Source organism: Arachis duranensis, chromosome 3, assembly GCF_000817695.3.
Source record: "Arachis duranensis cultivar V14167 chromosome 3, aradu.V14167.gnm2.J7QH, whole genome shotgun sequence".
Lineage (NCBI taxonomy): Eukaryota > Viridiplantae > Streptophyta > Magnoliopsida > Fabales > Fabaceae > Arachis > Arachis duranensis.
In genome coordinates this window covers 30,546,321-30,561,529 of record NC_029774.3, presented here as the reverse complement: position 1 = coordinate 30,561,529, position 15,209 = coordinate 30,546,321, and the positions used below count along the sequence as shown (strand labels likewise).

Here is a 15,209-nt window from a genome sequence, read left to right as displayed (position 1 = left end):
CAGCAAGAAAAGCAGTTTGTCTAGTGAGAATGAAAATGGCGCCTCTTATTATGATTTCATCATGTTTCGTTTGGAATCTCTGTATGGTTCTTATCGGAGTAAGTGTTAGTGTCCCTGTTGAAGCTAAATCTTGGCTTAAAGCTCATGCAACTTTCTATGGGGCCAATCAAAGTCCCATCAGCCTCGGTATGTTACTTTTTAACACACGCTACATACATAGTGTCATAAATTATATACATGGAATATTAGAGGATAATTAAAATTTATTATTTTTTATTAACAGTTAATTAATTATATAGTATTTCTCGTTATATATACCTACATGATAAATATTTCGGGCATAGTGCTCACCAAATATAGAAAAATTCTTGTATAGACGTTATTCTTGTGAGTTGAAATATTTCGGGCATAGTGCTCATCAAATATAGAAAAATCCTTCTATAGACGTTATTCTTGTGAGTTGATCTAACCTATTCTTGCAGTCTGATAAGTGAGCAAAATAAGATATAAACAATAGCAGATATAATTTCTATTTAACTTTTAAAATTTTTGAATATTAGATTTTAAATAAATTAATCAATTTTACGAAATTTATATTAAGTCTAATGATTTGATGATTTAAATTTTATTAAAATTTTATATTTTGTGAATTTAATTTATTTTTTTATTTTATATAAAATTTCGATTTTTTTTACCTTAATCAAGATATTTCCTTACTTTTTTTCTTTTACGATAATTATGACTTTGAAAAATAAAAAATATATAAAACAAAAAATGACCTTATTGCATGAGTGTATAAGATATATATCTATTTATATGTATATGTGTACTTATATATTTTTATCTAACAATTTAATTTTTTTTAGAATAAGCACTCTTTTGTATTAAAAAAAGTGAGATCTAATTATTTTATGCTTATTCAATTTAAGTTTTAGGTGATTTTTAATTAAGTAACAAAGTTAATTATTAGAAAACAAGTAATTATCTATCATACCGAACTTTTTGTTGTTTTCATATATAATAGTAATTAAACCCAAAAAATAAATCCAGAAAACAAAAAAGAAAAGATGTATGCTCAATGCATAGTGTAAAGGTGTTTGTTATGGTGTCTAAAAAGTATTGTTTAATTATTAAAATAGGTAAAATAATTAATTTTAAATTTAAAAGTATAAAAATTAAAAAGCTTTAAATATTTTAAAATTACTCTAAAAAGTAATTTAGACAAAAGTTAGATACAAAATAAGCTAGTCTAAAATAGTGAAAAAAAGTGTTGACAGTTAACAAGGGATGTAAATATTAAAGATACTTCAAAACTGAAGGCCAAAACAAAAGATATCTGCGTTTTATTCCTTCTTTATTATTATATTTTACCATGAGAAGCAATATTGTTGTTCATGATATTTTATTGAATTCAATTAGCATTGAACCTTATTTATTGCATTTGAAGGGGGAGCTTGTGGTTATGACAACACCTTTCATGCTGGGTTTGGTGTCAACACTGCGGCGGTGAGCACCATGCTCTTCAGAGGTGGTGAGGCTTGTGGAGCATGCTACCAAGTGATTTGCGACTACCGGGTCGACCCAAAATGGTGCCTCCGGCGACGAAGTGTGACCGTAACTGCCACCAATTTTTGCCCTCCGAACAACCAGGGAGGGTGGTGTGATCCACCTCACCATCACTTTGATATGTCCGCTCCGTCTTTCTTTCGCATTGCAAGACAAGGCAGTGAAGGCATTGTTCCCGTTCTCTATACAAGGTAACAATAATTAAATTAAAATAATAATAAAAAAAACGATAAAGGGTCGACGAGGCAGGGCTTAATAATGGCACATTTTTTTATAGATATAAAAAGAAAAATGGTGTAAGACGCAGTTATTGAGTATATAGGTATTTTACGTAGAACAAAAATTGGACCGTCCGATTTTTTATTTTTATATAAAAATCGGACCCTCCGATTTGTGTTTAAATAATTAAAAAATTTAAAATATACAAATTGGACGGTCCAATTAGTTTAGCCAAAATTTAAATTCTCTCTATCACACAACTCGGACTATCCTATTAGAAGGTAAATTTTTTTAATAAAAAAATCGGATAGTCTGATTTCTCTTTTTACTGATTCAAAACAAACTATCCTACATTCATGTCTAGCACCTATGTTCTTCACATTCACACTTCAAAACAAACTATCCAACATCCATGTCTAGCACATATGCTCTCCACATTCACGCATAACACACATGCTATTGCCAATTCAAAAAAAATGAACCTAATAATGACATTTGTAGATTTACTTGAAACATTAGTTGTGGATATATAAAATTTGAGAAATATTAGGGACCACTATAATGTATTATTTTTTTCATTATATTTAGCTATCAATTTAATATTTTTAGTTTAATTTTTTTAATATAATAGTCTAACAACATATATATCTAAAAATTTATTTTAAAAATTTAAATTGTTGGGTAGAAATATATAAAAAATTATATATCTAATATGTTATTTCACACTTTTTGGTCAAGTACTAATACTATATTACAAAATTAATATTCCATAAACTTAAATCTAACTAAAAATAAAAAAGTATGGACATTTAAATAAATTTCATAAATTCCATTTAGTTATATTTTATTTTAATTTCGAAAAGGGACCTTTTCATTGATAATAATATATCTAGAGCAATACTAAGCTAATACGATCTTAATTAGTGCCCTAATGTCTACGAACTATATAGTTAATCTCTATTTCATGCATGTCCGTACATCACATAAAAATAGGGTGCCATGCAAAAGAAGAGGTGGAGTGCGATTCACGTTGAGGGGGCAATCCAATTTCAACATGGTGATGATATCCAACGTGGGAGGCAGCGGGGACGTGAAGGCCGTCTCGATCAAAGGATCGAGAGGTCGCTCGTCTTGGCTGCCCATGCACCGCAACTGGGGAGCCAACTGGCAAAGCAGTGTGGATCTCCGGAACCAGAGGCTCTCATTCAAGCTTACATTGGCAGATGGGAAGACACTGCTGTTCCTCAATGTTGTTCCTTCTAGTTGGAGGTTTGGACAGACGTTTTCATCAAGAAACCAGTTCTCTTGAATCTTATCACTAGCTGGAAAGGGAGAGCCATCGAATTCACATGTCCACAACCATGCCGTTTTTAAAAGGCTGGAGTGGACCTTAATTATATTTATAATAATATTTATAATTTATAATATAATTTGCGTTCTTTAGTTATTCTTTCAAAATTTCCTTGCAAAAAATGTATGTATTATTTCGGATTATTTATTCACTAATGGAGAAAATCATATATACGTTCCAATTATATATTTTTTAATGCTCCTAATGTGATATGATGTGTATGTTAAACTTTTATTATTTCATTTACATATATGGAATAACGAAATATTAGTTTAGAGAGACAAGAACTGCTACACTAGAAGCAACAAATAATTGAGAGTGAATAGTGCATTGAATAGTCCAATAAAAAAGTAGGCATTTAGAATGGGCACTAATGAAGACGTCAAAAACATCTTTTCATGATAATCTTGTTTAAAAAATATAATTTATTTATTTGGCCACATTTTAAATAAAAGTAATATTTTTATAATATATAAAGATCAAGCCCTACAACTTATCATCTAATAGTTAAAATGAAATATTTTTATATGATGACAATCAACAAATCTTTATTGGAGTAGCCACCTTTAGAATTTGTTGATGCATCCAATATTCTAATTGATAATCCATCTATTATAAGCTTTTCTGCAGATTCTGAAGAATGTATCAATTATGATGAGTTAAATTTTAAAGTAGTTTCTGAACTTGCATTCAAGCCTTAAAGTAATCTTTGAAATTAATAATTACTCAAATTCGTCTTCGAAATTATCTTTCGAGACTCATAATAGTCCATAAAATAATTTCTGTCCATCCTTACTATTGGAAACCACTGAAACGACGTCGTTTTGTATTTATTTTAGAAAAAGAAACCCGAGTCTCCCCTTCCCCTTCCCCTTCTTTTTCAAATTGTATTCAATTCACAAATTCCTCTTTGCTGTTCAATTGTAACACAATAATACTGAAAATTCAAGTACAATAATTGAATCAAATTGGCTAAATTTGTGATGATCATGAAGAAAAACAACACATGCAAGATTCACATGAATAAAACAAAATTCACCTCATCAGAAAATGGAGCTTGAGAACCAAAAATATTGTAGAAGGCTGACAGTGCATGATTTTGTTCCTTGTTTAATGGGAGAGAAGGCAATAGGACCTCACAGAAGGAAGCTATAACTTGCATTTGAGAGGAAGATAGGCCATGGTTGTAACTTTTCTCTCTTCTGTTACCTCCTCTCAGAAGAGGGTGACAATTCTTTCCATCTTCCATTATCTCACTCTATGAATTTAACAAATTATTTTGTTCCTTCTGAGTTACTAAAACAGTTACAAAGTATTGTTTTTTATTGGCAGTGATTACGGAAAGGACAAGAGAAAGAGAAAGAGGAACTGGGAATGGGTTGGGGAAGGGGAAAGGAAGCATGGAAGAGAAAGGGAGAGGAAATTGGAAAAGGGTTGGAGAAGAAAAAAGGCGCTGTGGAAGGAAAGGGGAAAGGGGAACTGGGAATGGGGAAGGAAAAGGGGAGCGTGGATGGGAGTATTTTTCTTTTTTTTAATAAATATAAAACGACGTCATTTTTAGTGTCGCGATGAACAGAAAACGCCTTAGGAACTACTATGAGTTTCGGAGGATAATTTCGGAGACAAATTTGAGTAATTATTAATTTCAGGGATTACTTTGAGGTTCGAGTGCAAGTTTAGGGACCACTTTGAGGATTTACTCTAATTATGATAGATGATTTGTTGGTAACGAGTAAATGAGAATACAGTTGAATCATGCATTAATTCTTTTTGGACAAATTATACCCTAATAAATCACTCACTACCATAAATACGGTATTTGAAACAAAAGTAATGACAAATTTATATGATCGTGGTAACTACTTGCAACGTCTTGCATTTTCCTGACTAAATTTTGCAGAATTTTTTGACATTTTTGTTTGTCCGTGACCTACTTGAGATGGGCTCTCTCAATTGCCACATACCCAATAATCACTGTGCCGAAATTGAATGATGTCCACCTCTAAATTCCATGCTTAATTTGGTTTTTTCCTCGACCCTTTTAAAATACTTTTCAACAGTTTATACTTTTTTCAAATTTAAACCCTAACTTCAGATAAATTTAATTTATCAGGGTGCCGGATTTTTCAATTTTTCGATTGTTGGTTTCTTCTCCCTCCTTCCCAGTACTGCCACTGAAAAATTAATAAGGTATATACTATTTTCTTATTTCAAATGCTCACTACTAGAAAATTAGTTATTACAGACGAATATTTCCGACGGATTTTATCCCACGGAAATACAGACAGAATTTTAGAGGAATTTTTTTGTCGAAAAACAAAAAATGAATTAGTATAAATTACAAACGGAAAAGAGAATCCGTTGATAATTTCGTTGAAAAATTAATTTTTTTCGTGAAAAATGGTTACAGACAGAAAATCCGTCTGTAATTAAATAGACAAAAATGCTGCGTTTTATTAAATTATTATAGATGAAAAATCCGTTGTAATTTAAAATTTTCTGTCGAAAAATTTTAATTTAAACTTAACCTCATTCCTACCCTACCGAGCTCCTTTCACACACAAAAAAAATCATATTTCTTCTTTTTCTTCCTTCCTTCTCTCTTTCTCTCTCTTCTTTCACACGCTAAAATACTAACTAACCACAATTTCTCCCAGAAATGGCGTTTCACCATCGCAGAAAACTCATGCCAGAAATCTGCGAGTCCCTCTGCCACGTGGAGCAGAATTATTCTTCAAACTATGATGATTGCCTCAAAATCTGCAGCACCAACCCCCAATATTACTATTATTCCCAACCACCGCCACTGCCACCGCCACTGATTCCTCTTCTCCCCTTAGACGATACATCAGACCATGGAAAAAGCCACGTGCTCTCGCCCCTACTTGGGCCTTGCTCTCTCCGTTATCGGAGCTGCTTTCTTCGTTTTTATTTGCTTTGCAATCTTCGCAAGGATCTTCAAAAGGAGGAGAAGATCCTTATCGCCACCGTTGAGTCTTCGAACACAGAATAATACGGTGTGATGATTTCTTCGTTGATGAGGAGCACGGTTCTGTGGTGGACCACCCGATCTGGTACATCCGTACACCCTTTCGAGCTATGTTAGCTGTAATTCTTCTATTCCATCTGTACACTTTTTCAACAAGGATTTTTCTTTTCTTAATTTACTTTTGTATTTATCTTGGTCTTGCTTGTTTAGGTTTATTAGGACTTATTCTTCTTTCTCTTGTGTTTTTTTGTGTGTATGAACTACTTTGCAGATTGATTGTTTTGTATGTAGCTTCTACTTTCGTTTTATTGGTTCCATAGAGCTTCAATTGGAAGGAGGCTTTACCTCCAAGGATTAAGAGATTCTGAGAGTCATGGATGTGATGTCGGAAGCTCTTCGAGCTTGTCAAAAAACTTCCATGAGATGGATTCATCATCTGAAGATGAGGATAAGGAAACTCATTAATGTGGTTCTGGCAGTTCCAAAGATAAAATTCCTCTTCCTGAAGGTGTTGTGGAATCTTTTATGAATGGCCAACTGAATTTGCCTTTCTCTAAGGAGTTCTTGTTGCCATTGGCGGTTCCATGCCTGGACGGCTTTGGATAAGCTTACTATTACAGGTAAGGTTGTAGTTGTTTGAAATGATGTAGGGTGTATAATGCTTTTGTTTTGTAATTTTTCCTACTTGGGAATAGAAGTAAATGAGTGCTGTGAAAGTCTTGTGAAAATTTTTGTAAATAATGTATGTTAACTTGAGTTCTAAAAGTAAACTGTCATGAAGGGAAAATGAAATATGATACTTCTAGTGATTCAAACAGCTATAATGCCTCTCTTCTTTTGGAAGCTTGGAGGCCTATATCAATGGGACACAAGAGAAGGTAGTTACTGGCTGGTTTTACCTGCTTAAATGAAGCCAAAATAGACGGTGTTTGTGCTTTTATGGTGCATGATGTTATATCTTGTGACAAAGTGTTCTGTTTCAAGTCTTTAAGGTTTAATATATGTTTGATTTGCACTATGTTACTTATGTGGCATGGTTGTTGAAATTGAAACATTTCACCAATTGAAACATTTCTTTTTTTTTTGTCATTCTATTTTAAGTTGAAGCGGCTCTTGAGCTCATCAGAAAACAAACCCAACTCACTGTTAAACAGGTACTTATATATCAACCAACTCTAATTTATAAAATCATCATCAAAATGCATGATTCATTTTACTAATTAATACAGGAAAAGTTCTGCAACTATGCTTGTGTGGAACGCTTTCTGAAACAAAAGGGTGATAATGTCAAACGAGCTGCCAAGCAACTCAAGTCTTGCCTTTCTTGGAAAGACTCCATAGGCACCGGTACATATTATTCTCTTCTTTCTACAAATTACAAAGCTTCTTAACCGTTATCATCAACAAATTAAACTACATGGACTCTTTTCTATTCTTTGAAATTTTAATATCTTTTCTATTCTCACACATGTTGCAGCTAGGTAATTTTGTTATCGGTTCTTTTTTTTCTTTTTGGCTAATGAAAAATATTTCATGGATTTGAATTTTAGAAATTGGCATATATTTTTGGTTGAATTTTGGTGCTTCTTTTCTATTCAGATGCAACAAAGAGAAAATAGTGTCCAGTCATTTGAGAAGCTTCGCTAGGTTAGCTCCTTTTGCTGGTTTTGGTTCTTAGGTATATGGAAGTCAGTTAGATGAGCTTGAAGTGTTCTCTCTGTGAAGGCACTATGTCGCATTTATGTGTTTCAACAGTCATACATGTTTATGTTTTATCATTTTGATTCTCATCATAACTTGTGGAAGCTATGGATTAAATTATATTGTTCATATGATCATTTAGCTTCTAAAAATGTTCAGTTGTTGTGGTTTACCAGAAGTTGTAGCTGTTCAAAAGTTGTTTTGTTTTTACCTTTCAGATTGAAATATATACATTTATTCCTTTGCAGTATATATTACCTGAAAAACTTACGTTAATTCTTTCTTCCTAAATAGGTTAGACAGAACCTTGAACAAGCTAAAAGCTTGGTGCAGGCTGTGATCAAGGTATGATGTTCAAGTAGTTTCTGAGAGTTTGCCTATTCTACAATATGTATATCCTTTAGCCATCATACATGTTTTCTTGGTATATGATCATCACCAAAGGGAGGAGAAAAAGAGAGAAGTAATGGATAATAAAGTTATGCTGCAGAGGATACAAATGAAGTATAAGGTACTTGCATTATTCTTCCCACGTGCTTTCTTACATCTGTCCTTACTAGAAGATGGTGTAGTATGGTGGTTGCCATTCATTGTGAGGCCAAAGCAAAACTATGTCATTTCCTTTCCCATTCTGTTTATGGGGCAACAATAAATGGAATATGGAGGCTGTATAAAGTTCTAGTTTTAAAACTCTTGCATTTAATCTCAATGTATTGTTGCACCAATTCCTGAAGTAGTTTCAGGCAACTTATGAACTAACGAGTGATTCCCTATCTCAGAATGAAACTGAATTTTCGGAAGACAGCTTAGCGCTCTCAAGACTCGCTCCCTACTCTTCAAAGTTTGTTTCAAGTGAGGAGGAGTTCTTTGAGTCAGATATGATGACTAGCCATCCTCATTCAAGGCCTTCAGTAGTACAAATTCATCCTTCATATGATGCCAACCCAGCCATGCTTCCTGCAGCATTTTCAAAGCAAGAGTTTAGGAGGCAACATGTTCCACAAGGCTGGCCTCAAAAGTTGGTAATATACTGGTTTCTTTGCCCTATTTTCTGCAGTGTCTTCTTCTCCTTCCTTGTTTTGGTATTTATCTTTTGTGTGAGATTATCCATGAAAATTTCACACTTTTTTATAAATTTAATTTGGTGTACATCATTGTATAAAAGTTTATAAACAAATATTTAATTATGCGCTGCCACATTATAGAAGTAGTATGTGATTGATAATAATAGTGTAAAACTCTTATATTAATAAAGCATTGAAGTTAAGGTGCTTTTCTTTTGTGTGGTATATTGGTATCTTGAGTTAGACTGTTGTATTCTTAGGTTTTTGTTTTGTACTTCTCTCCTCTTGTTTTTAGCAATTAGCATAATCCTTTTTATCCATTGGGAAAAAAGGCGTGATTTTCTTTAGATTTTGGAAAATTTGATTGAGACTTGAATGCTCTAGATAGCTGAAAAAGTTAAAGAAGTTACTCTGAAAAAATTAATTTGGCATTTTTGTGTGCAGCCTCTACATGTTGGATTTCTTGAAGCAAAATCTTCACCATGTTAGTCCTAATTCTCATATCAAATACAAGAACGTGATCTATCATATATTTTACTATATAAAGGCTTAATTTTATTGATATCATGCAGGTTTGGGATGATAGCATAATTGAGACAGCAGAAGAAAGATTCGATGGTTCTGAGATAGGCGACTTCATCAATGCCATTCAAGAAAATATTACAGTATTTTGCTTTATGCAAAAGCTAGATGCTGTCTCTGGTCTTAATTTAATAAGTTTAATATTTATTTCACAATTTTCTGACACAGAAAGAATGGGATTTCGAAGTTAAAGGATGGAAAACCTGCAATTCCAATAAGACAACATGCCCAGATATGTATGTCCCAGGTCAGTGCCAAGGCAAAGTTTGATGAAACTGTTGAAAGCACGACAACACGAGTTGCATACCACGTAGTAACGTGCTCAAGAGTCAGCAAATAATTTAATTATCAGAAACTAAATAAATAAATAATAGAGTCTTTTTTTTGGACATAAATATTGATGATTTCAGACATGATGTGTCTCTTTGGTATCAATTTTTATTTTTGTCAGATCTCTTTGGTTTTAAATTTTCAATGAAAATTATCCTTGCTTGTTTAGAAACACTTGCTTGTTTGTGCCTCTCATAACGGTTTGTGCCTCTCAGAAGAGCAAACTGTCACCAGTGTATGATTGTTTAGAAACACTTGCTTGTTTATGGTTTTATCTTATTAGAATGTGTTTATCAATCTCTACTGATCATGATTTTGTTACTATACTTTTAAGTACATAGCTGGCCAAGAATGGGAGGGCACAAATTCATAGGAATGGGAACTCAATATCAAAAGCTTACTAGAAAATGTGAAGTTATACCTATTCTTGTTCTTTATGGTCTTCCAAGGTAATTAACAAAATCATATATACACATATTGGACAACCTTATAACAGTTGTTGACACTATTCACCTAACACAGGTTACTCACAGGTGCTATCCTAGCTCATAGGTTACTCACAGTATATAGTTTACAATTAGAACTTAATGATTCTATTTACAATGAACTAGATTCTAATCCAATAGGAAGTGGATGTGATTCAGAAGAAGATGCTGTTGAGGAATCTAATGGGAATATGGATGATATGGACTTTGAGATTCGTTCAAGAGGGAATGTGGTGGGAAAACTAGTAAGAACAAAGCACTATAAAGAAATTACTTTCCCTTTGGTGATCAACTCTTCTGAATCGAAACCTATCAGGTTCAAGAAGAATTCATGCACATATGGCCGATGGATGCTGATTCATGTCCATTTTTTGAGAAAGAATAGAATTCAGTTAATCTTTCTGTAATATATGTAAAATTGTGTAAAATTTAGTATGATTGAACAATATACTGAGGATTATAGTTGATAATACATTTTTTTATGTTTTGAATTATATTGACTTGCTTATTTATAATAATTTTCTTTTAGTTTTATAATACTATGAATTTGTTTATTTTTTGTGATATTATAAATATTCGAATACAAATTAGATAAAAATTTGTATTAAATTTATATTTCTTTTGTATGAAAACAAGTTTATTTTGTAATTGGAAAAATAAAAAAATTCTATCAGACGGATTTTCTGTCTGTAATTAGAGTGTGAGATGATTTTCCAAAGTTCAAATTACAAACAAAAAATTTGTCAAAAAATCTCTCTGTAATTATAGACGGAAAATTTGTCAGAAATCCGTCTGTAATTACTGACGAAAAATCCGTCGAAAAGTTCGTCGTCTTCGGGAAATGGGTGGAGAATTTACAGAGGGAAATCCATCGGTGATTGGTAAAAATCCGTCGGTAATTTTTCGACGGAAAAAAATTCATCGGTAAATAATTTCTGATGAGGCTTTTACAGAAGGACAAAATCCTTCAGTAATTTCATCGATAACCAAAAATCCGTCTGTAATATAGACCAAATCTGTCTGTAAATCTATCTGTATTAAGCCATTTTCTAGTTGTGGCTGTTGATGATTTACAATTTTTACGCTTCCTATGATTATTAATTAGCTGACGTTGTTAATTTTCCTTTCTTGATTAAACAGTAGTTTCTTAGTGTGGTTGTATTGTTTATTACCGATATAAAAATTAGATTGTAGTGTAATCAAAGAAACCAAATTATATACGTTCAATTTCACTATTTATTTCTTTTTTACTATGCATATTTTTCTGCTCGTGTTCTTTCGAGCCAAATGCAATTCCAGTGCTTAATTCTACAATATGAATTAATTTAGAGACTTTGGTGATAAAAAAAATGATTCAATTGAGAATGAATGTTGAAATTATAAAAAGAGTACAAAAAGAGTAAAAAAGAGTTCATGTTTATATTTAACAGAATAGCTCTAACTAATTCTAGAAACTACTAACTATGATTAATTGGAATAGTAACTAATTTAATTACTAAGTATTAATTAAATTTATTTTGATGTTGAAGAAAGAAAAGTCCTACATTGTGCTTATTTAAATTACGTTTCATAAACCTTGGAAAACCAATTTATAAACTAATTCGTCGAGCAATAAATGTTTATCATCAGGTTTGAGTTCTATTTTGAATTTCATCTTTAACTCTTAGTTTTAATGACTATTTCTTTATGCAAAAATTGTATGTTAGTATAATTTACTCCTCTTGATACGGAGCAGGATTTGAATTGGAGCGTGAAGTGAATGAGAATTAATGGTTTTTATGTTTTGTGAAGATTTTCATGTGTTTTAAATATTCTCAAGATTTTTTGTAACAGTTGCTGACAACGAAAAATGGTAATGTATTCTTTTTCTATTTATGCATGCTCCTATCTTTTCAGACTTTGAGAATTTGGAAAGAACATTAAAAATGGATTTTAATCTAGGAGGACCTTTTAAGAGACATTTGGGTTCAATGTAAATAAAAAAAACTTATTTAACGAAATGTAAAAATATTATAATTGTGTGTGTATATATTACTTTTGTGTGTATGAGTTAGTTTTTAGAGTTAAATAGTTAAATGCTAGAGTAAATACTATATTATTTGGTGAGTTAACTGTTAGAGTTAATCTATAACTTGGGTATATAATTAACCCCCAAACTAATATGATCGTGTAATTAGTAACTAAACCAACTAGCAAAGAACTTAAAAAACATCATAGGCAAAATTATAACCTCTTGAGAAGTCATGTCTAGTGATTTTTCAGTCTTTTATTTGTTTATATGAATTTGATTAATTGCCTTAATTATAAAAAATGACTAATTATACTTTTTAATTATTATGAATTTCTTACTATTTAGGTCACACAAAATAATAATCCTATATGAGCAAGGTGACGACATATCATTATCACTACTCGTACGACCTTGCAGAAAATTCTCAACTTGGATTATTATGGAAGTGCGTGAGTTGCTTGAATGTTGTGGAAGCATCAAGTTTTCTAAGGAGATGGCTTCCGCTTTTCCATTCTCCTCGTTGCGACACGCATTCAATGCGGCCTTTGACGTTTGGTGTAACAAGATTAATGTTCATTCTTGGTTGATAGCACCCAATGCTCACACCAATATCTGTGAAAAGTTTCTATTCTCACATGCATTCTACACTAGTGTCCCATCCTCTGTTATGAATTCTAGTATAGAGGTTTGGTATCTTTAATATTCTGTTTGTGCTTTGTTATTGAATTTAACATCATGTTACCATTTAATAATTATCTATAGTTAATTAGTTTGGTTGGAAACTTGTAGGAGATATATGCACTTAACAAGCAGTATCTGCAAAGGTTTGAGTTTCCATATTTTACTATTTCTTCTTTTTGGGATGGCGATGTTATATTAATGGATCTAAAGGTAACTTTTAAAAATAAATTATTTGCTTTTTTGTTTGCACCAGGGTATCCATTAGGTCGAAAGTTCAATGACTAATCTCTCGGGTACTACAGAGGCAGAAAGTGGGTGACCCTCCCAAGCAAGCAAGCTCCATTCACATCCTCTAGTGAGTATCAAATCTAGGAGAGATGGTTAAGGGACACAGATCCTCATCCACCTGTGCCAACTTGAATATAAATTGAATATAAATAGTTACATTTTTTATTTATGTAGACGAGCGTTACAAATAAGTCAGCATATGAGTTTGAATGGGCATGTCGAAAACAATTCATCATTATAAAGCAACACATTTCAAAATTTTTCTGTAAGAGAGGATATGTTCGCTCTACAAATAAATCACCAGAAATTCAAGCTGCGGTAAAAGATTTTGATCTCAACAAGAAGCCATTTTGGAAGGATGATTTAGATCCTGTTGCTTGTGAGAAAGCTAGACGATTTTGTGAAATCTGGAATCCAGGAGAATAATATGTCTGATATACTTTTAGTTTAGTTTCATTGAACATAACTCTACTTTATTATTAGCTCTTCTATTTTTCTATTCCAGTTTTATCTAGACTTAGTCTTTCCGTTTATTCTAATTTTATCTAGGTTTAGTGATGAATCCACATTTAATGGTATTTATTTGCTTTAATTGGGTGGATTTTATTGACTTCTCTTGCATTTATTCATTAAAATAACATAATTTTATGAATTCTTCCTAAATTGTGTTTAAGATTAAAAACAAGCTTTTTATGCCCTTAAACTGCTAATTTTAATTCATTTTAATTCTATTCGATACCTTGATGTGTTTGATAAAGTGATTTCAGGTTTCTAAGGCAAGTATAGATTGAAGGAAAGAGGGAAAAGCATGCATACGCACGAATGTGATGTGACTCATTAATGAGAAGATGCTGGGGGCGATTTCTGGACCTACCAAACCCCAATCCAACTCATTTCTGGACCTACCAAAGCCCAATCCAACTCATTTCTGAAGCTATTATAGGCCAAATTCAAGAAGGATGAATGTGAGAGCAATTAGATTTAGTTAGAAGCATGCTTTAGGTTATATTCTAGAGAGAGAAGCTCTCACTTCTTTCTAGAATTAGGGTAGATTAGTTAAATTTCACTTAAGTTTAGGTTTTAATTCTTGTCTTGATTTAGTTTTCGTTGGAATTTCTTGTTGTTACATCTTTGCTCTCTTAGTTTTACTTGTAATTCCCTTTATTTTGTCACTTTTATGTTCATGCACTTTTGTTACTTTTGATTTCTATTAATACAATTTATGTTTTTATGTTATTCTTGCTTTCTTTAATTGTTGGTCTATTAATCTCTTACAATTGGTAGTCATAGATTTTTATATTTCTTGCTAATTTACTATGCTTTCATTTTATGCCTTCCAAGTGTTTGATAAAATGTTTGGTTAGATTTTAGAGTAGATTTTTATACTATTAGCTTGTGATTGAGGACTTAGGTGCCTTGATAACATTGATGTCCAGTGTCATTAGTGATTTAGGGTTGTTAGTTGATTTTAGAATCAATTATGTCCACTTGACTTAACCCTCCGATGTTAGAGGAAAACTAAGTAGAATTAACCATTTGTAATTACCATGTTGTGGTTAATGATCTAGATAGGAAGCCTTGACTCTTGATCGTTGCCATGAGTATCTTTTAGCATTTATATTATCTTAGTTGTTGGCTTTACATTTCTTGTCTATCATTCCAAAATCCAAAAATACCTCATAACCAATAATATGCATACTTCCCTTCAATTCCTTGAGAGACGACTCGAGGTTTAAATACTCTCAGTTTTTATTGGTTTGACTTAAGTGACAAACAAAATTAAACTTTGATTGAGGGTTAATTATTGGTTTGGATCTATACTTCGACGAGATTATCTTTTGTGAAAATTTATAACCAACGATTTTCCTCCATCAAGTTTTTTGGCATGCGTACGTATGGTTGTAAAAATGCAATCGTGCGTACGCATAAATTCTTATGCATA

At 32.1% G+C, this 15,209-nt stretch overlaps 2 protein-coding genes across 2 annotated transcripts; both read left to right on the top strand.

The window, feature by feature from the left end:
• Window positions 1-6: 6 nt before the first annotated feature.
• LOC107478512 (expansin-A12) lies at window positions 7-3,287 on the top strand. Its single transcript, XM_016098643.3, has 3 exons — window positions 7-186; window positions 1,448-1,757; window positions 2,779-3,287. Exons 1-3 carry the CDS (start codon window positions 30-32, stop codon window positions 3,092-3,094), a joined length of 783 nt encoding a protein of 260 aa, XP_015954129.1. The 5' UTR covers window positions 7-29; the 3' UTR covers window positions 3,095-3,287.
• Window positions 3,288-12,791: 9,504 nt separating this feature from the next.
• Window positions 12,792-13,693, top strand: LOC107478488 (uric acid degradation bifunctional protein TTL-like). Its single transcript, XM_016098626.1, has 3 exons — window positions 12,792-12,983; window positions 13,088-13,189; window positions 13,442-13,693. The coding sequence occupies exons 1-3, from the start codon at window positions 12,792-12,794 to the stop codon at window positions 13,691-13,693; spliced, it is 546 nt and encodes a 181-aa protein (XP_015954112.1).
• The last annotated feature ends 1,516 nt before the right edge of the window (window positions 13,694-15,209 follow it).

Coding starts and splice junctions, on each gene's coding strand:
- LOC107478512 (XM_016098643.3), top strand. CDS start 30: ATGAAAATGGCGCCTCTTATTATGATTTCATCATGTTTCGTTTGGAAT. Junction 187..1,447: donor TCAAAGTCCCATCAGCCTCG/GTATGTTACTTT, acceptor TTGCATTTGAAG/GGGGAGCTTGTGGTTATGAC. Junction 1,758..2,778: donor GTTCCCGTTCTCTATACAAG/GTAACAATAATT, acceptor ACATAAAAATAG/GGTGCCATGCAAAAGAAGAG.
- LOC107478488 (XM_016098626.1), top strand. CDS start 12,792: ATGGCTTCCGCTTTTCCATTCTCCTCGTTGCGACACGCATTCAATGCG. Junction 12,984..13,087: donor TTATGAATTCTAGTATAGAG/GTTTGGTATCTT, acceptor GGAAACTTGTAG/GAGATATATGCACTTAACAA. Junction 13,190..13,441: donor TTATATTAATGGATCTAAAG/GTAACTTTTAAA, acceptor TTATTTATGTAG/ACGAGCGTTACAAATAAGTC.